At 40.3% G+C, this 21662-nt stretch overlaps 1 protein-coding gene across 6 annotated transcripts in view; it reads right to left on the bottom strand.

Annotated features, from left to right (window-relative positions):
• Nucleotides 1-21662, bottom strand: part of TBC1D1 (TBC1 domain family member 1) — a 76473-nt gene that overhangs the window by 36440 nt on the left and 18371 nt on the right. For 5 of the 6 annotated variants that reach the window (XM_033161347.1, XM_033161349.1, XM_033161348.1 and 2 more), the window contains exons 3-5: nucleotides 5021-5554; nucleotides 2953-3042; nucleotides 119-223 (exon numbers count right to left, since the gene is read on the bottom strand). In XM_033161347.1, coding sequence (XP_033017238.1) covers nucleotides 119-223; nucleotides 2953-3042; nucleotides 5021-5554 — 729 coding nt within the window. Of the gene's footprint in view, nucleotides 1-118; nucleotides 224-2952; nucleotides 3043-5020; nucleotides 5555-17063; nucleotides 17391-21662 lie in introns of those variants that run through there. The other variant, XM_033161353.1, reaches the window with a different exon arrangement.

Here is a 21662-nt window from a genome sequence, read left to right as displayed (position 1 = left end):
TACAGTACTATATTAGCCCAATAGTGACAAGTATCAAGCTTCAGAGAAAATAAGAACCCTATATAGAAGACATTCTATGTCCAGCACATCTTTCTTTTTGTTTTCTAAAGGTTCTTACCAGAGCTTCATCTGTACATTGAAACACGTAACAAACGAAATGGAAGCCTCCATTTTCCGAAGGCTCTCTGCAGATAAATCCAAAGTGATCCACATGTCTAATTCCCTACAACAGAAAGTTATATCAAAGATTCATAAAGGCTAGGTAAAGACTTGTAATTAGTCCGCTAAGCAGCATCTTGACATACAAACGTTTGTGAAAGGCTTGCAAAATAAATATTGACTACAGGAAAATAAAAGTAATCCATTGGGAAATAAAAAATATACAGTCATACCTCATGTTACGGCCACTGAGGGTTATGTTTTTTTAGGTTGCGCTCGGCGCCAAACCCGGAAGTACCAGAATGGGTTACTTCTGGGTTTCGACGCTTCGCACAGAAACACCAAATTGTGGCAGACGCGGTGCTGCGGGATACGAATACTGTGGGTTGTGGATGTGCCTCCATCATGGATTATGTCCGTAACCTGAGCATCCACTGTACACACACACACACACACACACACACATATATATATTATACAATGAAAGCCCAAGATTGGCAAATCTAAACTGCCTCAGCCCAGTGAATCTTGTGTTTGGATTACACTGTTCTTTAGTTGCATTTGATTTGTACTGAGACCAATGGGACGGAAGTCCTGACTTAAGTCCGCTGGTTTTAATGGAAGTTAAGTGAAGCTAATGTAGTCTGGATCCGATCCAATCCATTTCCAATTTCTAATGAAGAGATTAACATGTTTTTTAAAAGGAGAGAGGGAGAGAAGAGAAACAGAATATCAATACCATTGCTTGGTATGGATCTCAGTGCCCAGAGCTTGACATAAAAGTAATCAATAGGATGAGTGGTGGAGTGGCATTAAGCCCAGAGAGCCATGTACTGGATGACATTTCAAAGAGCAGCCTTCAAGTTTCCATTTTGCTCATGGAAAAAAACCACAACCCCTTCCTTCTGTCAGCAGTCAAGTTCCCAAGATATTAAATGGAGAACAACCAGCCAATTGCTTTTAAAAACATGAAAGCACATAAACTAATTTCTTCACCAAGTTAGGCCCACATGTTGCTGATCATATGGCGGAGTTGACAAAATATTTGGAGAACTTTTTAAAAAAAACAACAACCCTCAAACATCACTTGCTCAACTGAGAAGACACTCTGGTGGAGCTCCCTGCTTCAGTAAGTGCTGGTGCATGTGAACCCCATGTCCAGTTCTTAGCTGAGCTAAGATGCTTCCAACCTCCTGGAGTTCTTAAGGGATGCTGTTGACAAAAAGGCCCAGTTTAGATTTGAAGATGGGGTAAAATCAAGAAATGAGAAAACTGCATGTCTCTAATTGCAAGTTGTGTTGCATTATGGAAGCTTTAAGTCTAAGATGCCCAGGAGCCCAACAAAACATAACATGATTAAGAAATGGAGACTCTCTTGACTTGGCACAGATAACAAGAAGTAATCGGGGTGAGCAAAGATGAATGAGTTAGGCAACAAAGAAATACAGGAGACATTGCTTATGTAACATAGAATACCCCTAGTTCTAGGATTCAATGTAATTCAAGGCCAGTAAGATTGCAAAACAGTATGGCAGTAAATACAGCTCCCAAAATAATAGTGTTTCTAGGTACAGTTTGGGGCGTATAGGCAGATATTGTTCCCATTGGGCCTTGGAACACTCAACGTTAAAACATACAGCACAATTGTTGAGGAATGAATGGTATCCATGAGGAATTGGATAAATACTTTCATAAACCCAAACTTCTCAGATGTTTACATTTTAATATCCATTAAGGTTGTGCATCTCAAGTTATAGAATCTTGTTTCATAAGAGCAGAAGCAAAACAGAATGATTTTCCCATCTTCAAGCCTTAAAGCGTCACTGTCAACAGTTACCATGGAAACAGTGTGTGGCTGGCGTCCAAGGGAGGATGTAGAGTTGTAGCATATGCCCTCCTTTCTCTAGAGACAGCAAACAGGAGCATGTGTGCAGTTTTTCCCATTGGTTGGGCCACTAGTTAAGCAATCAAAAGGACTGGGAGAGGGAGTTGGGTCATTAAATTTGGAATTTATTTCCTGTTGGTCTGAGAAAGTTAAATTTTGACCTTGAGGGCAACCTGCTAAGTGCGGCCTCACAGCTTTTCTCTCTCTCTTTGACGAAAGTTCCTTTGCTGTCTGACAAAATTCCTTTCGAAAGTAAATTTCTGGGATTTGTGTTAATTTATTTCAAGATCCACTGCAGGCAATCTTCTCAAACATACTGGGGTTAACACAGTCCTTGGTTATTTGAAGGAATGTCCCACTCAGTGGGCTTTGCTGCCTTCATGGTTTGGACAAACTGGGGAGGGGATCCCTAATTGCTGGGGGGGGGGGGAAATATGCTGAAGAAGTTCATTGCAAATGAAACAGAAATACTATTTATCACAGTGTTCCTATCACATACTGACTGCAAAGGTCACCACTACAATGGTTTTAGAAATCTACCCTGACACACATTTCTTAAGTGGTAAGAAAATCACTCTGTCCTTTCATCAGAGATCAGATTGTAAAGGGAGCAGTTTTTACAAGTTAACTGTCAAAAAACCTGTTACTTTCTGCTCACTCGAATTTTAGTTTATTTTCTTCCCTAGCAGTTTATTTCCTGTACCTAAATGATCACCCAAAACTTCATAAACCATTGCCACATATTCCTCCGAATGTCCTCTCCATCCTTTGAGTCATACACTGGTTTTAGGGCAAAGATCCTGGCTTGGTAAATGGGTAATGGAATTTAGTTGGAGAAAACCACTGCCCTGTTGTGGAAAACAACACCCAAGTTTTTAAGAACCAAGGAGGAATCAAAAGCTTGGTACCTGAGAGCAAAAAGAAATTTCCTTAAAGCTTTTCTCAATAACTACTTTTTTGGTATCAGGACTGATGATGTAAACTTCAGACTGGCCAATCTGAAAAAAGAAACAAAATATTAGTCAGCTGCCTTTCAAAATGATTTATAGACAAAAATATGATTTTCTGAGACTGTAGTGGGTATGCTGAATTTTGCATGATAAATCAGCCACAATGCAAAGCAGGACTTTCATATTGTATTTTAGATTGCTGTAACTCATCTTGGAACCTTCGGGTGAAGGGTGGGTAACAACCACCACCACACTTGTTTAGGAATTTAGCCCAACCCTGCGCACGGCACAAAAGGAGCTGCCTTATACCCAATTAGACTATTTGCTCATCTAGCATCATACTGTTTATGCTGTTATTCGCCAGGTACATTACCTGCTACCTCATTGTTCTAACTGGAGATGTCATCATGTGCTTTACCAATGAGCTATGTTCCCTCTCCCTAAAGATCCAAAGTACACATGAGAGCTTCCACACAATCATTCCTTAGTAACTTCAAAAGAGGAGACTTTACATGTTTTTCCATTTGTGTGTACCTGCCAATGATAGGAGTTCCATATGCACCTCAAAGAACTGAGTTATAGACTGAAATCATTCATGAGTGAAAATGCAATGCCAGTATTTCCCACAAATTTAGCTCATTTTCTTTCTCTCTGGTGAGCTGGCATATTGGGAGAAACAGTGTGCCATCTTATGTAGACACTTAAAACAGTTTAAACATTAACTGATCAATATAATCTAGCGTTACTGGAAGGTAAATGACAGAGGACTTCTTCAGACATTATACCTTTCAGTTTGTTTCAATAATTTACCTTAAAAAATTGATGTGTGAATGACAGGTTCTTGTTTGTGAACACTTGCATCGTACGGCCATACTGTCTCCGGAGCATTAAAGTGTTTGGGTATTGTTCTAAAATAATTTACTCTAGGGTATCCCAAATGAAGCCACACTACAGTGGAGGGAAGTTGCTTGAAGAAGGCTGCTTTAGACATTACCTCATAGTCTGTTAAAGCACAGCTTCGTAAGGGAAGCCTAGCCAGTCTTCTTGTTCTGCCCAATTTTAATTGGAAAGTCTTTATAAGTATTACACACATTTAGGCTTCCATCTTACACATGGCCTACACACACACACGAAACAAGGGCTACTTAAAATGCAGTCATGTTAAAGCTGCTCCACATGCCAAAGTTTGTATGTGGTAGATACAGTATGGAATATTACAGGGTGTGATCAGGTACAGAATGCCAGCTTAAGGCTTGAGATTTTACAGGACTACCATCATAGTCTGTAAGCTTTAAGATGTGGTGGTGGAGGGGGGGTGGGGGTGGAGTGAGCTGTGCTTACTTTCTACATTGATAGAGGCCTGCAATTTTCAAGGTTCTTAATTCTAACTATCTGAGGACACAGTGCAGTTGCTCAGTGGTGAGGAAGTGCAAGAACCGAAGTACTTTCCTTTATTACTTCATATCTATTTCCTTAAAATTAAAAAAAGGAAAATGCCAAATATGGGAAGGAGTGGTGCTAAATGGGTGCATTTGATGGAGCTACAAGATCAAGAGCAACAGCACAGAAAATAAATTTTAGCTGTGCTCCTGTAGGGTTGAGTTTGGCTTTGAGGACAAGTGATGCAGATTTATGCTGCAGTAAACAGAAAGCACTCCATCATTATCTGTATAAACACACACACACCTGAACTCAATTAACTTCAAATCAGCTAGTAGCAACGCACAAAAGCTCTGGATATCCATTTCTGTTACCATGTTATCCAGTGTTCAGAGATGCTATCAGAGAACCAATGTGGTGTGGTGGTTACTGAGTGTTGGACAAAGACTTGAGAAATCATGGTTCAAATCCCTTCTCTGCCATGGGTAACCTTGGGTCAGTCACTGCCTCTCAGCCTAACCTACCTCACAGGGTTGTTGTGGGGCTTAAATGAAGAGGAGGAGAACCATGTATGCCACCTTGAGCTCCTTGGAGAAAAAGGTGGCAAAGAAATGCAATTAATTAATTAAACACAACTCTGTTTTACCGTGAACAACATTATCCGGTTCCCAGCAATATCTGTTGGCTGAACGTTTTGCCCCTGAATAAATCGACTTTTTAAGTTCAGAGAAACAGCATCTTCATCAAAGGATCTGACAAAGCTGCTACTTGTCTTCAGGCAACCTGCTTGTGAATCTCTCTTGAAAGCACAAGAACGCAGTCCGGGCTGAGAGTAGGATTTCCGCATCGGCCTTTTCTCCTGTTCTTCATTAACTAAGGGTTGGAAGACGGATCGGAATTTATCACTTATGGAAAATCCTCCAGAATGGTTGACAGTTTCATGTTGTTGAGCGAATGGACCAGAATCCAAGTTTTTGGTATAACTAACATCATTAAATTTTTCAATACATTCATCTATGAGGGCTGGAGGTGCATTTTTGTGCGCTACTGTCACTCGGCCACAGAATAGCACCTCAAATTTTTTGCTAAAAGGATCTTCCACATCTGAGAGGTTGTTCTGAAACTCTTCCTGCCGTGCAATTTTTCCTGCTTGTCTGATAGTGCTTATGATCTCAGGCACCTGGAAGAAAACGACAGTATCAGAGCCACTCAAATTAGAGGAAGAAAGTGGGGGTTTTAAGGTGACAGAAAGTGATGTGTGAATCAGAAAAACCACTGTACAAATTAATTTTGGCAGCTAGAGGCATCTTCATTATTTGGCCATCACAACATTAAAGGAAAACCAATATATGTGTAGTTTGCCATCACAGATCTAACCCAACAGAGAGGATTATCATATCACAGATTTTCAATGAAATCAGATCACACAGTAAGCTGCCAGTTATCAACACTGAGTGAAGGGAAATCAAGTGACATACATGCTTGTGTGTGAACTTGTCCTGGAATACAGAGGCTAAGATCCAAAGCGCTATGCACAGTATTCCTCATGTGCATGGGGGCTTTTTATGTACTCTAATCCCAAAGCTGTTTGTGCTCTCTTTTTAAAATCCAATGTTTTTAGTGTTTTTGAACAATGGTAGCTGTGTGTGCTCTTCAGAACTACTTAATGTGATGTTCAGGACCTGCTGTCATAAGGGGAAATTAGCAGACCTTTGTGCATGCCTAATGCCCTCCTGTTCCTGAACAAGAGAAAATGTATTTGGATTATGACCAGAGTATGTGTGTGCATGGGTATGTTCTGGTATGAAAGGAGTTTCAGGCAGTCATAAACAAAGACAATTGTCTTTAGGGAAAAGTAAATATAGCTCAGTAAAATGCATATTTCAAACATGAAGCCAATTCCATGAGTCTAGCAGGACTGCTATTCACAAACAGGACCATATGAGATGGCCAGATGATATTACTGCTGCTGTACCCTGAGAAGGGGTAATAGCAGTATGGGAAGCAACTATGTCAATTACCTATGCACACAATTCTGGTATTAACTAGTTACTGGCATGGCAAGGAACCAAGCATGTGGAAGTAGCTCCCAAACCACAAACGTAACACTGAAACCACACCAAATTTTCTGGCTTTAAAAATATTTTTCTTGATTCGAGGCTTGATGGCATTAAGTCTGTAAAATACATACTTTTTTCAGATTATACTCTCCTTTTCATAGAAGGCAGATTTTCAAAACAGAGATGTAGCTGCTCAGAGTAAATGGTGAAACAAGCAGTGCTGGAGTAAAAAGTAAGGCTTCTGCTTTTAGAACCATCTCTCTACATAACTAGAGAAATTATGTCCCAGAAAGCATCAAACAAAATCCCTTCTGGAAAACTCTTTTCTCTTTGTATGTGCATTCATTTGTGTGTGTGTTTTTAATGCAGGTGCCAATTTCATCCTTAACTGTAATAGAAAATAGTTGCCTGTGGATTTGACAAAGACTTCAGAAGGTCTTTTTATAGATAACAGACATATTTCGATAGCATTAGTCAGAGGACTACAATAAGGAAACAAGAATGGTCTGAAATGAGACAGGAAGAATTACTTCATTCTCTGAGCATGGTGCATGACTCAGTCAACATACAGTTTGGTTGCACTCTGAACTAATATTAAGTAGTTGTTTTAAAAAAGCAGTTGAGTAAGAGCATAAGTTGCCCTCTTGCACTTTGTAAAACGACATGGAATTTTGATGGCTCTATTTAAATAATAAAGGCACTGAAAAAATGTCATTCTTCTAAGGCTGGTATGAATAAGGACTTTACCCATATTTGGTATTATCAGTACAACACTGTAAGTATCTAGCATTTATTTGGACCAGGCAAAACTTTTGAGTACTACTGAGTATTAATATTTTGCGTGTGACCAATATGTGAAGTTGGAATGCTTATGTTTTATGTTATACTGTATTGTTTTTAACACTCAATTGGGAGCCGCCCAGAGTGGCGGGGGAAACTCCAATGAAAATTTGGAGATGAAATACTACTGTTATTTTTATAAACTTTTTTTTTTTTGCAAATAACTGTGGGTTCAGGTAATTCTAAATACACAACTTCCCATTTCATACATGTTGTAGTTAGGACCCACAACCACTAATTTAGGTCTGTAAATAATGATTTCAACATAAAAATCTGCCTTATAGCGAATCAAACTACAGGCTTACCTAGGTCCCTAGACCATAGCACCATTTTACATAACCAAGAGGTTTGTCCTTTGTTATGCACAGATAATATACCATAGCTCTAACAAAATTACTTGCTGTAGGTAACAAGCAGGCAATTTATAGGCAGGCAGTTGTAGATTCCAGGTTACAGGTGACCCACAGCGGCAAGCAATAGCTCCCGAGTTAGAAATCCAAGCCTCTTTCTGTCTTCTAGGCACAGAGACAGTAGTATGGTCCAACAAGAGCCTTGGCTCTATTCCCTACTGCTTACTATCTGGCAGTCCAATGGTATTCTATGAACATTGTACAGTATTAGGAGATATGCATCCAAGTTTGATACAAAGAACTATCTGATCAAGGCACTGATATTCTGTCAGGATTCTAGCCATAACCTGTGGGATGTTACGTGGCAATCAAACAGGTGCATCCCCACACAACATTAGCCAAAAATGAGGGCTGCAGGGGACCAAGTCACACTAACAGGGGAGAAAAAGCCTTCCTACACTTAGAGGCTAGAATGGGTAAAATAATATTTGATTCTGTTCAATACTGACTGCACCTTCATCTTCCTCGTTTGTCTGACCTGCAACTGCACTAAAATAACCTTAGAAAGCAAGGTAAACACAGAATTAATGTTTGGATGCTCCTTCAGTGGTAAAACCACATCATTGTGCAGCTCCCAGCGCATAGGAAACTTTGGGCTTGTCCACACAGGGCTTTATATAGAGTTTCAAAAAACGAAGCAGAAGCAACAGAAAACCCACTGTGGGTGGGCTGCTGGTGTTTGCACTCTCTTCAGTTAATATAGCACCAGGAAAAATTTGTGCAATCTGAGAGAAGGTGAGGGAAAATCCAGCATTTGTTTGCAGTGTTAAGAAAAGGATCCTGCCCTTCAATGTCAGGAGGAAGGCTATATTATGGAAGCAGAAATATTTCTTTAAATAGAATATAATGTGTTGTTAGTCTGTAGACCACATCAAAAGAGAACAAAATAAAATATGCTTAAAACTCTACATAAAAGTGTATGTGTATGTATATATATGTATACACACATACAGTGTTTGTTTGTACAGCGAGAGGAGAAACTCTTTATTAGATATTTACTAAACAAAACTAAAAATGTAAAAATGGGTGAGACGTGTCAGAATGTTCGTTTCTCAAAAAAATCAGAAACTTTACCACAGAATCATAGAATTGTAGAGTTGGAAGCATAATCTGAAATGAATTAGGTATCCTTTCCCGAGACTGGAAGCCTTTACCACAAAAGAGGCAACCTTCCGAGTCTTAGTTCTTCACACTGCTTTGAGGAGCAATGTTTTAAACAATCCATTCATGATGGGAATTGGCTGATAACTATAGGAGGGCACTGAACCAGATGAGCTTCAGATCTGGTTTTGGTCGAACCCGTGCCAAGTATGGATTAAGTACAGAATGATAGGTATACCTAGTATCAAGATCCTTTACATTAACACAGTACTGGACAAACAGCACTGATTATGGACAAGCATTTTAGCATGCAGTTCATTACTGAAAGAGGGGGAAATGATTTTTCAAGAAAACTCTTTCAAGCATCTCCTAGTATTTGTACACAAATTTACTGCTACCTCTTTTCCTTTTCACTAGCTCTCAAAAACACATTAGCAGCAACAGCTAAGACATTAAGTTCCTAACCTTATTTTTCCGTTTTCAGGAATCAACCATTTAATATTCAGTGTGCATTTAGGAGAGCATTAGGAATATACAGTACTGCATTAAGTTGTCATGCGTCAAATATAATACTTTTAGATCTGTGCCTACATTATTGTTTCAATTTCCAGAAGACCAGGTTGCTCAGAGTTCAAAGACCCAGATCCAGCAGTACACTAGCTGTTGGGTATTGTCAGTTCCAGATACAGGATGTGTGCATTCTCTGGACAGGACAAGCAGGAGCCTGCCTTGCCTTCTGTTCTATGCTGCAATGGGAATGATCTGAGTCTCCCTTGACCTATTATCTCACTTTCCTGCCTTTTTTACCCTGGGGCTAATTTTTCAGTTAACTTTTCTTGTAAGAATAGAGGGGGCTTTGATTTCTAACTCAGGAACTACTGATTTATCACTGTGGATCACCTTTAACCTGTAATCTACAACTGCCTGCTATGTTAGAGCTATGCTATATTATCTGTGTATAATGAAGGACAAACCTCTTGGTTATGTAAAAAGGTGTTATGGTCTGGGAGATTGTTAAGCATTATGTGGGGTGAGATAAGCCTACGTAATTTTTGTGAAGTCACTAAGAAAGGGATGCATACATTTGGAATAGGGCATGTGCATTCTCTAACTGCACAACTATTGGGGAAACTACATGCAAATGCCATTGGTTAGTGGTAGACATAATGTAGAAGGTCTGGGGTTCGTTCCCTGGAATTTTGAACTGGAAAGAGCCCTCGAAGAACTGCTGCCAGTGAGCTAGATAAGCCTGCAGCCTGATTCGGTATAAGGCAGATTTTTATGTTCCTATTAAATAGCAAAGCTGCTTTTGGTAAATGGCAAAGTAAAGTTAGGAAATCAGTGTGACCCTGGAGTCATTTAGGGTTTATCGTCATTTGAGGAAGTAGGGTGGTTAAAGATTGGGGGAACTGGTGTAGTTCTAACTCAACACTAACCCAAATCATTCTTGGAACTGAGACAAGTATTCTTCGTAGGCCTTAAGACTGTTGCTCAATCAACAGATGGTACCAGCTTCCAGTTTGTAGTGTTTTTTGGATTAGTCAAGTAAGAAGAAGCATTAAAGCTCTTTAAGGGACACAAGGATACACTGTAGCCTTCATTTGCTATTTACTGGAACCCTTCTAAAAATATATGCTGTATCCTGCAAGCCTTAGCATGCAACTTTTTCTATAATTTCTAGCAGTGTTTTTCTTCTAGAAAAAGAGGTGCTGGGACTCACCATGAACACCTCCCTTGTTCTCTTGCAATGGCAATGACACACACCTGAGAGGTGCTGGAACAGAGTTCCGGGGAGTTCTGGCTGAAAAAAATAAATCCCTGGTTTCTAGTCCTATAATTAGAACAGGAAAAAGCTCTAGTGCTGGAGAGGATGCACCTGCCCCATTCTAAAGATATGACAGCAGGTGTCCTTTTAAAGAATAGTTTAAGAAAAAGAACCGCCCTGAGACCTCCGGGTATAGGGTGGTATATAAATTCAAATAATAATAATAATAATGGAAGAAAATAAATGTGTCCCTCTTTCATTGTTAAGCCATAGCTAAGTATACAAGAGGCTGTGTTGTTGTGAGTCAGGCGTGTATTGACTATTGGCATTGACTAGTAGCAACACTTTAGGATGTTAGGCAGAGGTTTCTAAAAGCCCTTTAAACTCAAAACTAAGTGCAGATGCCAAGATTAAACACCTGACCTCACACACAGGAAGCTTGTACTGTTTTACATAGGCTGCAGTCATGTTTTGGAAACGTACAGAACACCATCTTTCTCTAACAGCAGGAAATCTAGCAGCCTGAACTACTATATTGTACAAACAACAATCCATTAAATGCAGTTTCCAAGCTGATAGAGTGAATGGGGGGGGGGGACAGGTGTTAACAGCATTTATTTCTACATGGAAAATAGCATCGGAACATGGCAGAAATGAAGATGCTATTGCAGATGTAGCGTGGTTCTGTATTCGGTGCTAGTTCTCCCTGACTGAATGACTAGTAGCCAGCAGTATATAAGCTGCTTCTTAAATGTAAAAGGCATGCACTGCTTATCATAGGGCATTTGAAAATAAGAGTTTCTGAGTGCCCATTTTAACCTGGGGCAGCCAAAAGATATGGCCATCCTATTTTAACTCCATCGATATCAGCCTCTGGCAGTTGATGTGTACAGGATTCAGATTTTGACATCCAGCACAGATTTTGATATGTTCTTCTTCCTACCCAAACAATCCCCTTGGTCTGCAGAGAGTTTTAAAGGAGTATCCACAATAGCATCTTGTGGAATACTCCACAATGGAAATGGACTAATTTGAGCAAAACAAATGCTAAAAGCCTTCTGGCTGCAGTCCTATACATGACGATTAAGAGGCAAATACCACTGAGTTTACTGAGACTTATCCAATCCTAAACATGCATAGGATTAAGCCTGAGTAGTCATTTGTTAAATTTTAAATTATTGCATTTGAGGGTGACCTGAAGCTACCGTATGGCTCTTTCCTACAACTGCTCTTTTACCATCCTGATCGCTCCTTTCCTTTAAAATTCTAATTAGGGAGCTTTTACAAGTGACCATTTCAATAATTCATGTTCCTATTTTCAATGTCTCGTTTAAATCATTTAAACGAAGTAAGAGTGAATTCCTCAAAGGAGCTACTGTTGCGTCGATATTGATTCCCAAATGAGCAAGCTGATCTCGAGCCATAATCAGCTGCACAGACCATTGTGTTTCTGTAACTGGTCAAGCACTAGCAAGTCTTTACAAATTCAAAACCCAGTGTTCATATAAACAGGATAAACCAAGGATGAGGAACCTTTTGCCATTCAAATGGTGTTGGACTCCAACTCCCATCAATCCCAGACAGCAATGGTCAGAGATAATGGAAGTTGTAGTCTTAACAGTGCCTTAAAGGCCAGTTTTCCCTGTAGATTTATTCATATGTAAAACAGATTAGTCAAAATCTGTTTAGATAGGGTTGCCATATTTCAAAAAGTAAAGACAATGACACCCCAAAAGTTGTTGAGTGTTGTTGTTTTTGAAAACCCCGAAGCAACTTTTTGATTGACTTGCCTAAAATCCAGGACAGAGCTGGGCCCCTGGTCCACTACTGCATTGGCAAAGGTTCAATATAGGGCAGCCATGATACCAATTACAGTATGAAAAGCTGGCTAGGGAAAAGAGAAGGATCCCTGCAGACTGTGGCTGCTAGGAGTGAAGAGGAGCAAGATGAAGTATCTATTCTCTGATCCCTATGACTGAGGTCATAGTCTCTGAGCTTTCATGGTTAAACAGGAAGTGGCTCAGTAACTCTCACATTAGTGCTGTAAAATGATAATTAAAGCACTGTTTATCCAGTGTCTCTCAAAGGTCAGTTTGGCTCCATAAACAGTAACTGCATAGGTATCTTTTGCTCTTACATGATACTTAACTATGTTCAGATCCTGCAAATACTATGGAGATTGCTATACATTTCTTTTCTCTATGTTAATTAGCCACTTCAGCAGTTACTATGGGAATTAAAACAGTCCCAACAGTATGCATGGTGTCACAGAGCAATGCAAACATGACAGTGATCTTTTGCTACCCAGAGGCAAGATCTTGCCATTTTCTTGGCTCCTGTATGCAAGTTACTAATGGTGGAGGAGTCTCTCTTTAACAAACATCAAATTCCTTTGGAAGATAAAGAACATGTCAGCCAAACAAGCATTTCAAGGGAGGATAAGGATGGTCAGCTGCACACAGAAAAGATACAAACCAATTACAGGTTTTTTCCCCCTTCTCAGGTTGAACTATTAACACAACTTATACATATTTTGCAAAGCAAGTTTATGAAAAATGTGTAGGTCTCTCTCTTTTTTTAAAGTAAGTAGGACAGCTAAGCATAACGTGCTGCAGACATAACCATTGCATGGTTTCTCTAGCTGTTTGTTTTCAATTTTAGCTTGATTGTGAGTGAAAGAAGTCTTGTACCTCTCTGCTTAGCACTGTTGCTGACTAGTAAAAAACAGGCTGCAGTAGATGATAATAGATTGGGAGATGAACAGAGGCAAACAGGATTTACTCTCAAAAACAGAGGAGCCCTGTCACAGAGGGGATAAAGTGCAATCTGAGTATGGTATAAAAGATAATGTGGGATTTGAGGAGGCAGAGGTATGCATTTGCCTTCACACACTTAATGTTTGCTGCAGGCAACACTGCTGTAAAACCAGTGCACTTAAGGCAAATGTGAATGCTACATAAAGTGTGCAGCCCCTCTGGCTCATCAATACAGAGGACTGAAATCTTTTTTTTTTCCTTACACACACATGCAGAGCCTTTCATGGGCTGTACTTTTTTTTTTTTAACTGCATATATGTGATTAATGCATTCCAAAAAGTCAACTGCTACTATGGATATATGCAGTGAAACACCTGTACATGCAGCTGCCACACATGATGATCTACATGTTTGTTGCACATAATTTAGGAGAGAAAAACTCCCTATAAGACTTTTATATTCTGGTCCTAAAAATGGGATATAGAGCAGCACACTTTGCGAAAATGTTCCAGATTATGAATCTTTAATGCCATTAAACTATAAATGGGTACCATATTTTTATTTCTTTGCTATTAAGTATGAGTTCTTCTACTGACAATGTTCCACAACCTTTGCATCCGTGAGCTCCTTAACATCCTTAGCTACCTCCAACCTTGCTGTAGCAAAGAGCATTCTAATGTGATCTATTATTTGTCTGATACAGTCCTAAAGATCCTCTTCCAGTGCCTTGCCATGTCTTGGCATCAACACCATCAGCAAGACAGATTGTGTCCCTGCACCCCCTCCCAGTTTGGTGTTAAAGAGTTGTTAATCCAATGTAACTTCTTTAATCTGGACAAATATCGCCTTGAAATGTTTGGCAGTCCATGAGTTCCATTGCCCCTTTTGGAACTGTAATACCACAGTCTGCTTCCAACACTCACACTGTGATATGTTCAAGAACAATGCTGCAAATTGTGGGGCCCTCTTTTGCTGACTGAGTGCATCATATTATATTATTATTATTATTATTATTATTATTATTAGACCTAAGCCTTTCCCCCTTATTTACTGAACATCTGAAAAAATGCCTTTGGCTTTTTGCAAACAGTTTACCAGAGTGTCTTGATGGAAAAAGTATTTTGAGTCTCAGTAAGCTTTCCACTCTTTAAATTTGAAATATTTGTCAACAAAGGGAAAAAGGATGACCCAAAATAGAGCTGATGTAGAAGGGGCTAATATTTTCACCCACAAATTCCAAATGTTCAAAGAATTTTTTTTATGAATAGATTTAGAATGGTTTACGCTATAGTCAAAAAGAGACGGGAAAGGTTAGTGAAAAGCACAGCACAGTAACTATTAAAATTTATCAATTAGAACAGAATTAAGGAAATGCATTGGCCTGTATTTTTGAACACTTAACTTTTCTGTAAAAGCTACTGTGCTGTAAAAGGTTAGAACTAGGTCACTCCTGAGTGTGAAAGGACTCTCTTCTGATTGGGTAATGACTCATGGCATTAGCAAATTCTCTGTTCCTCATCTGTAAAACAGAACAACAGCCTAGAGTAGAGTAGTCTTGGTCCCTCCAGCTGCTGGTGGACTCCATCAGCTGCAGCCAGCATGGCCAATGGACAGGGATGATGAGAGTTGTCATCCAAGACATCTGAAAAGCATCAGGTTGGGGAAACCTGGTATAGAGAAATCATGGGCGGTGGCAGCAGGAAAGGGATATAATGAAAGCTGTAAAGCAGGGGTGGCTAACCTGTAGACCTCTAGACATTATTGGACTCCAAATACCATCAGCCACAGTCAGCATGGCGAGGGATTTGTAGTCCAACAACAATCAGTTAACTGTACAACGTACTGTGGCCAACATAGTATTGTATATCTTTACTTTCTCCCATTTTGTCAATAGGTAAAGGGACCCCTGACCATTAGGTCCAGTCGTGTCCGACTCTGGGGCTGCGGCGCTCATCTCGCGTTAATGGCCGAGGGATCCGGCGTACAGCTTCCGGGTCATGTGGCCAGCATGACAAAGCCGCTTCTGGCGAACCAAAGCAGCACACGGAAATGCCATTTACCTTCCCACCAGAGCCGTACCTATTTATCTACTTGCACTTTGACGTGCTTTCAAACTGCTAGGTGGGCAGGAGCTGGGACTAAGCAACGGGAGCTCACCCCGTCGCAGGGATTCGAACCGCCGACCTTCTGATCAACAAGCCCTAGGCTCTGTGGTTTAACCCACAGTGCCACCTGCGTCCCTGCGTATTTTAGAGTAGGAGTATTTTGTCAATACTCCTACTCTGAACTCCAATATGCTTAATTTGTTCATGTGACTAAGATAAGGCACACTCCTCCATTGACTTCAGAGACAGACGGATGCCAAGAACAGATCAAGAAAAATTACTTGTCCTACTTTGTTACTTCAAAATGTCACTTAAGTGTATATATATATATATGGCAAGAGGAACAATCCTGAGATTATGTTTGGAAACTTGCCGGTTCCCTTCAGGACAACCAAAGGTAGCCTAGTGACAACAGTAATAATCCAAGACAACAGTAAGTGGATAGGTATTTCATTCACAAATCCATGTGACAGAAAGTAAGAATCCAAGTGGTTAGATACTTCACTCCCCAGTTAGAAACATGGGAAATCCTGTGGGCACTAGCAAGGCTCAAAATTTTCAATTCCAGTCAGGACAGGAAATTTGAACACAGAATAAAGAACAGGAAGAAGAATAAGCTACTGCTTACTTGAGTATACAGAACACACCCTTCATACAAGACCCAGCGGTGAGGTACAAAGGTGATAAAAAATAAGCAGCTGTTTTAGTCATTTAATAGAGAGGATTATGCCTTTGTGGACAATAAAAGAAGAGGAATGCATTGATTTTCACTAACTTCATTTTCTTGAGGTGTTCAAAGATATTAGCACACATGAAATAAGTTACTACACACACTCTTGAGGAAGAAATTGAAGGTACTATATTCCATAGTAAAATGTGTACTCATAAGAAAATGAGATAAATGTCAAATAACTTATGTCCAAGATTTATGTCTTCATTTTTCAATTCACTTCTAGGATGTGTTCTTTGGGTTGTCTCACATCCCCATTTTGAATCACTAACTAGAACTGGCCATCAATTTATTAATTCTTCAGGCTCAGAGACACACACAAAAAACCCCACTTATCACATTTAACCCTTTCAGCTGCTCAGCGTCCACAGTTGGAAGAAAGCTAAGTTACAGTGGAAGCTGCTATCAACACTCCAGGACAAATAACTAAAACATAAACAACCTCTGCCACTAATTGCTTATGGGCTGTCCATCTCCAAGCATAGTCCGAAGCTACCTAAAGGACTCTTTCAATTTCTGGAGCAGACTAGGTGAACTATGTTTATTCGGAACAACAAGAATGGCAAGATTTAAACTGATGCAAATTGTCTTCTTTTACATATAAATACTAAAATGTTCACATACCAACTCCTACAAATTTGCTTTAACACAAGAATTCTAGCTTCTTCTGCAATCCTAAACACAAATATTGGAGAATAACTCACACCGAACACTGTGGCACTTTCTTCCAAGTAAACATACATCATGGTTGTACTGTTAGGGGTTTTCACAAAGATTTTGCACATTTTTAACACCCTCTAACTAAACGTTTGCTCTCCAGCTGCATTTTTCTCTTGCAGCACCCCACAATCAAAACATAGCCATTGATCTGCATATCTAAATAGAGAGAAATGAGATGAATGAAGTTTAAAACTCCTCCTACCTTCGCCACCCAGTTGAACAATGGTGACATCCTAACAAGGGCAGATGCAGCAGTGTGAGGAAAGTTGCAATTCCAGCCACTTTCTCCTCTCTTTCAGCGTCTGTGCTCTCATAAAACCGCCCTCTCCCGCTTCTGCCTCGAGCAGCAAGCTCATTTACTGAGAAACAAGAAAGCACTTCTTTCAGACTATCCGCTCCATGCTGCAGAAAACCACGCTCCTTCCAAGCTCCGCAAGCAACTATGAGGTCACTGGTCTCTCGCACACGATTCCACAGTCTATCGCAGAGATTCATTGCAAGGAAGGAAAAGGCTGGGTGGGTTGCGCGCATGAGTGAGATTTTCTATAGGCTGCTTTCAAAAGACGACTCCACCTACTCTCAGGGAGAGGCAGTTAAGGAAAGTACCAACAAAGTCCTGCTCTGTAGTAGATCACTCAGGAAGTTGTGAAACGGGGCAGTTCTTTTTTTATTTAAGAGAACTGCAATAACATGCCAAGGAGGGGAGTTATGAACATATGCTGGCAACTTTTAAGGAGTTCTGAATAAAAGAGAGTATTCATAGAACTCACTTAAAACAACACGCACACTCTCCCAACAACACACACAGCCATTAATAGGACTTTCTAGAAACTTTCCAACTTACAAATAAATAATGTCACTGCTAATTGAAAATAAACGCAACCCCCCCCCCCAAATTCAGTGAATTCGTTTCTTGTCTTTTTGCTAACAGCAAGCAGTCCTAGCCCCACTTACTTCTGAGTAGACATGGTGGGACTGCAGCCTCCACTAGTAGATCAATATTGGAGCAACAGTGGAATAGTGATTTTTGCAATATTAACATGAAATATATATTGGGCGCTTGTCCTGTACTTTTATTTTTAAACATATTTTGCAAAATATAATTAATTTTGGTAATAGTGAAGTTAAGTAATGTACTGTAAGTGCTGCTTTCTTCCCCCTCTGGAAAAAGCAATGTTGAATGACTTCTGGTGACTTGTGTTTCAGTGTATCTGAAGTGTGCATGCACACGAAAGCTCATACCAAGAACAAACTTACCGTAGTTGGTCTCTAAGGTGCTACTAAGGGACGCGGGTGGCACTGTGGGTTAAACCACAGAGCCTAGTGCTTGCTGATCAGAAGGTCGGCAGTTTGAATCCCCGCGACGGGGTGAGCTCCCGTTGCTCGGTCCCAGCTCCTGCCCACCTAGCAGTTCGAAAGCACATCAACGTGCAAGTAGATAAATAGGTACGGCTCTGGTGGGAAGGTAAACGGTGTTTCCGCGTGCTGCTCTGGTTCGCCAGAAGCGGCTTAGTCATGCTGGCTACATGACCCGGAAGCTGTACGCCAGCTCCCTCAGCCATTAATGCGAGATGAGCGCCACAACCCCAGAGTCGGACATGACTGGACGTAATGGTCAGGGGTCCCTTTACCTTTTAAGGTACTACTGGAAGGAATTTTTTTATTTTTTATTTTGCTTTGCTTTTTGAAAGTTGAATTGCTTTCTGGGGCGGGGCAGGTGGGAGGGACTGCGTGCAACTAGAAGCAAGCTTTCCTCATTTTAAAATGTTTTGTGTGTTTAGCTTTTTGGCAACAGACATGTAGATGAATAGACTTCATCCAGTATGGCTTAATTTCTAAATAAGAGGTATGAGTCAATCTTGTCTGAAATTTATACTTAGACCCTCCTCTTACATGGAAGCTCTTTCCCTGTCCATAGATGTGCAGAGAATAATTGATGGTGTTGGGTTTGCACTCTGCACATGTGCAATGGCACTCTGCAAACATTCCTAAGTAAGTGCTGTGATGAAAAACGGCAAGGCCTATAAATTAAAAATGTTACCAGCTGCCATTGAATGTTGGGATGAGTCTACATTATAAATTGAATAAATTTCTTGGTTGCAGGCTTCTGGTTCTAGAAGAAATGTGAGAAGTGCTGATATACATCGGATTAGTTTACTTTCAAAATTATTCACTGTCATGCCAGTATTTTCACATGGTTACTGTAGGAGGAATAGCATAGCAAAGTCCAGTCTATTGGCTTGGACAAGAGATGAGCTGTCTTAAACGTCTCCTCTCAAGACACAAACCAACCTGATCCTGTGCTCATGATCTGAGGCCCTTCTTTGTGTGCCTCCTCCAAGAAAGGTCCAGAGGGCAGCAACACAAGAACAGATTGTAGTGGCTTCCCATTTGTGGAATGTCCTGTCCGAGGAGGCTTGCCTGGTGCCATCATTATATATCTTTAAACGCCAGGCAAAACCTGGCCTTTGGCCTTTAACTATTTGTGACCTTTTAGAATTGGGTGGGATGTTTTTAACATATTTCTCTTTTCTCTTGGTTTTAATGTATCTATGTGAGGTCTATCGTCTGTCTGTTTATTTGGTTGTAAATCACTTTGGATTACCCTGTGCAAGATAAAGCGACTAACAGATTTAATTAACAGTTTTAAGAAGATGAAGAATAAAGCAGCCATTTCACGTCAGAGGGAAAGATGGGTCAGCAAGGGCCACTCCATAGGCTTGGGCGAGAGACCAGCTGCTTCCTTCCAAGCTGCTCATTATGAGAACTATATAACTCCTTTCCATTCTTTTTTCATTTTGTTTCCTGTCTTTTAAATGTAAGCATATGGGCAGTGACTGTAATCTGTGCACAGCACTTAGCAAATCTCAGGTGCTTTATGAATGATGTTATTTACACAGTGTTGGAAAGGCAAGGCCTTTTATTGTGCTGTTTGACCCAACGTTTTAAAGAGTGAATGTGGAGCTGACTGTCTGCACCATTGGTCACATGCTACTGTTATTAGAGAGTGAGTGTAGGGTTTTCCTTTCTGCACTAATGGTGGGTTGTGTCCAAATTGAGAAAAGTTCTGTGGCTCTAGTCACTCTCCTTACATATCCTCATGATCCTCCAGCAGTAAACATCATCATTATGAGCATGCATAAAGCTACAGCCATTTCATGGAATTTTAATTATTTTTAAAATGCCTGGCATTTTGGAATTCTAATCTTGTGATGGTACAGGACATTCAAAGGTGCGTCAGCCTGAGCTATGGCGAACTTGGTTGTTGTGATGAAATTTTGTCTGAAGCTAATGAATGTTGTCATGGGCAGAGCTTTGACTCAACATCATCTCCATCTGCCGATGTCACAAACTGACAGCTTGCAAAGGTCAGAGAGAAGTAGCACAAAACAGATGTCTCCCAAGGCATGCCCACCAACCCCAAACCACAAATAAACCAGGACACTGTGCTTGTACACAGTGCTATTTTTTTCTAGAAAAAGAGGTACCGGAGCTCACCACGAACTTCTCCCTTGTTCTCTTAGAATGGCAATGGCACAATCTTGAGAGGTGCTGGAGCTGAGCTCCTGTGAGCTCTGCTGAAAAATAGTCCTGCTTGTACATATTCTAGACAGATGAAAATATTGAGGATCCATTCAGGATCTTTCACAAAAGTTGTTGTTGTTGTTTTGCAATAAAAGAAAAGGCTTAAAAAACCCCCCACATTATTCTGGAATATTAGCTGAATAATTGGGGGGGGGCAACAACTACATCCCTATAAATGGTAAGAGTAAACTGGACAATGAACAATTAGCAGCAAAGATTGGCTTCTGGCCATAAGACTGGGGACTCCTGACCATGTTATAACATTTCTGTCTCCCAGTTGCATAGTAAAAATTAAGTCTGCAAGTTCAAAAAGGTTTATTTGTGTGGAGCTAGCTGGAAAGTATTCAGGTATTCAATAATTTATTTTTATTTACCTCGCCTTAATGTTTGTCCATCTGTTCCACCCCCTCTCCTCCAAAAAAAGTTTAGTAGTACAGACATACTTAAAACAGAACTTTGTGTTTTAATGTTTATTGCAGCTTGTGAATAGATTAAGCAATGCTATTTCCAAGGGTACTGTATAGCCATTTTAAATGAATGGAAAACTCAATAATATATTATCCCCAAAAAGGGCAAAAAGCAAAACTGTGCCATATGCACTGTATAATGTTTTTAAAACTCTTGAAAACAGCATTTTATAATCTGCTATGGAGATAGTCTGAACAGGGTAGCTGGATGAATTCTTGGGGTAGAAAACCTTGGCTTGTACACATTCACCTTCCACGTCTCTACAAGAACTTCCTTTTAAAGCAGCTGCCATGGAGACAGTTCCCAGGGGAACTCAGTGGTCAGTCACTACAACAACCACCCCAACGTTGCTCATGACAGATCATTCCAGGCCTGAACACAGTTGCTCCAGCCAAACTGTAAATTGCCTCTTTGGGGCCCAGAGCTTTAGTAGACTTGCTGTTCCTATGAGGGCTGATTTCTCTGAGAAGAAGGCAGCCAACCAAGCAAAAAAAGTTGCATTAAAAATAAAAACTTTGAAGCTGGTTGCCAGAAAAGTAGAGGACAAGGCCACACCTCAACAACTTTAATGCAAGCTATTGAGTCTGAATGCATGGCTTTTATGTGGGGCCTTGCTGCTGGAACTACCAGAAAATGTGGGCTCCTCCAGGACTATCAGAAACTGCGGGCTCTTCCCCACAGCCTCACATCAAACCCAATCTGGGCTCTGCCGGGGCCATGTTAAGATAGCATAATATTAACTGGCAAT

The sequence above is a fragment of the Lacerta agilis genome, chromosome 9 (assembly GCF_009819535.1).
Source record: "Lacerta agilis isolate rLacAgi1 chromosome 9, rLacAgi1.pri, whole genome shotgun sequence".
In the NCBI taxonomy this organism is placed as follows: domain Eukaryota; kingdom Metazoa; phylum Chordata; class Lepidosauria; order Squamata; family Lacertidae; genus Lacerta; species Lacerta agilis.
Note: the sequence above shows the minus strand (reverse complement) of the source record. Positions and strands in the feature narration are given on the sequence as shown.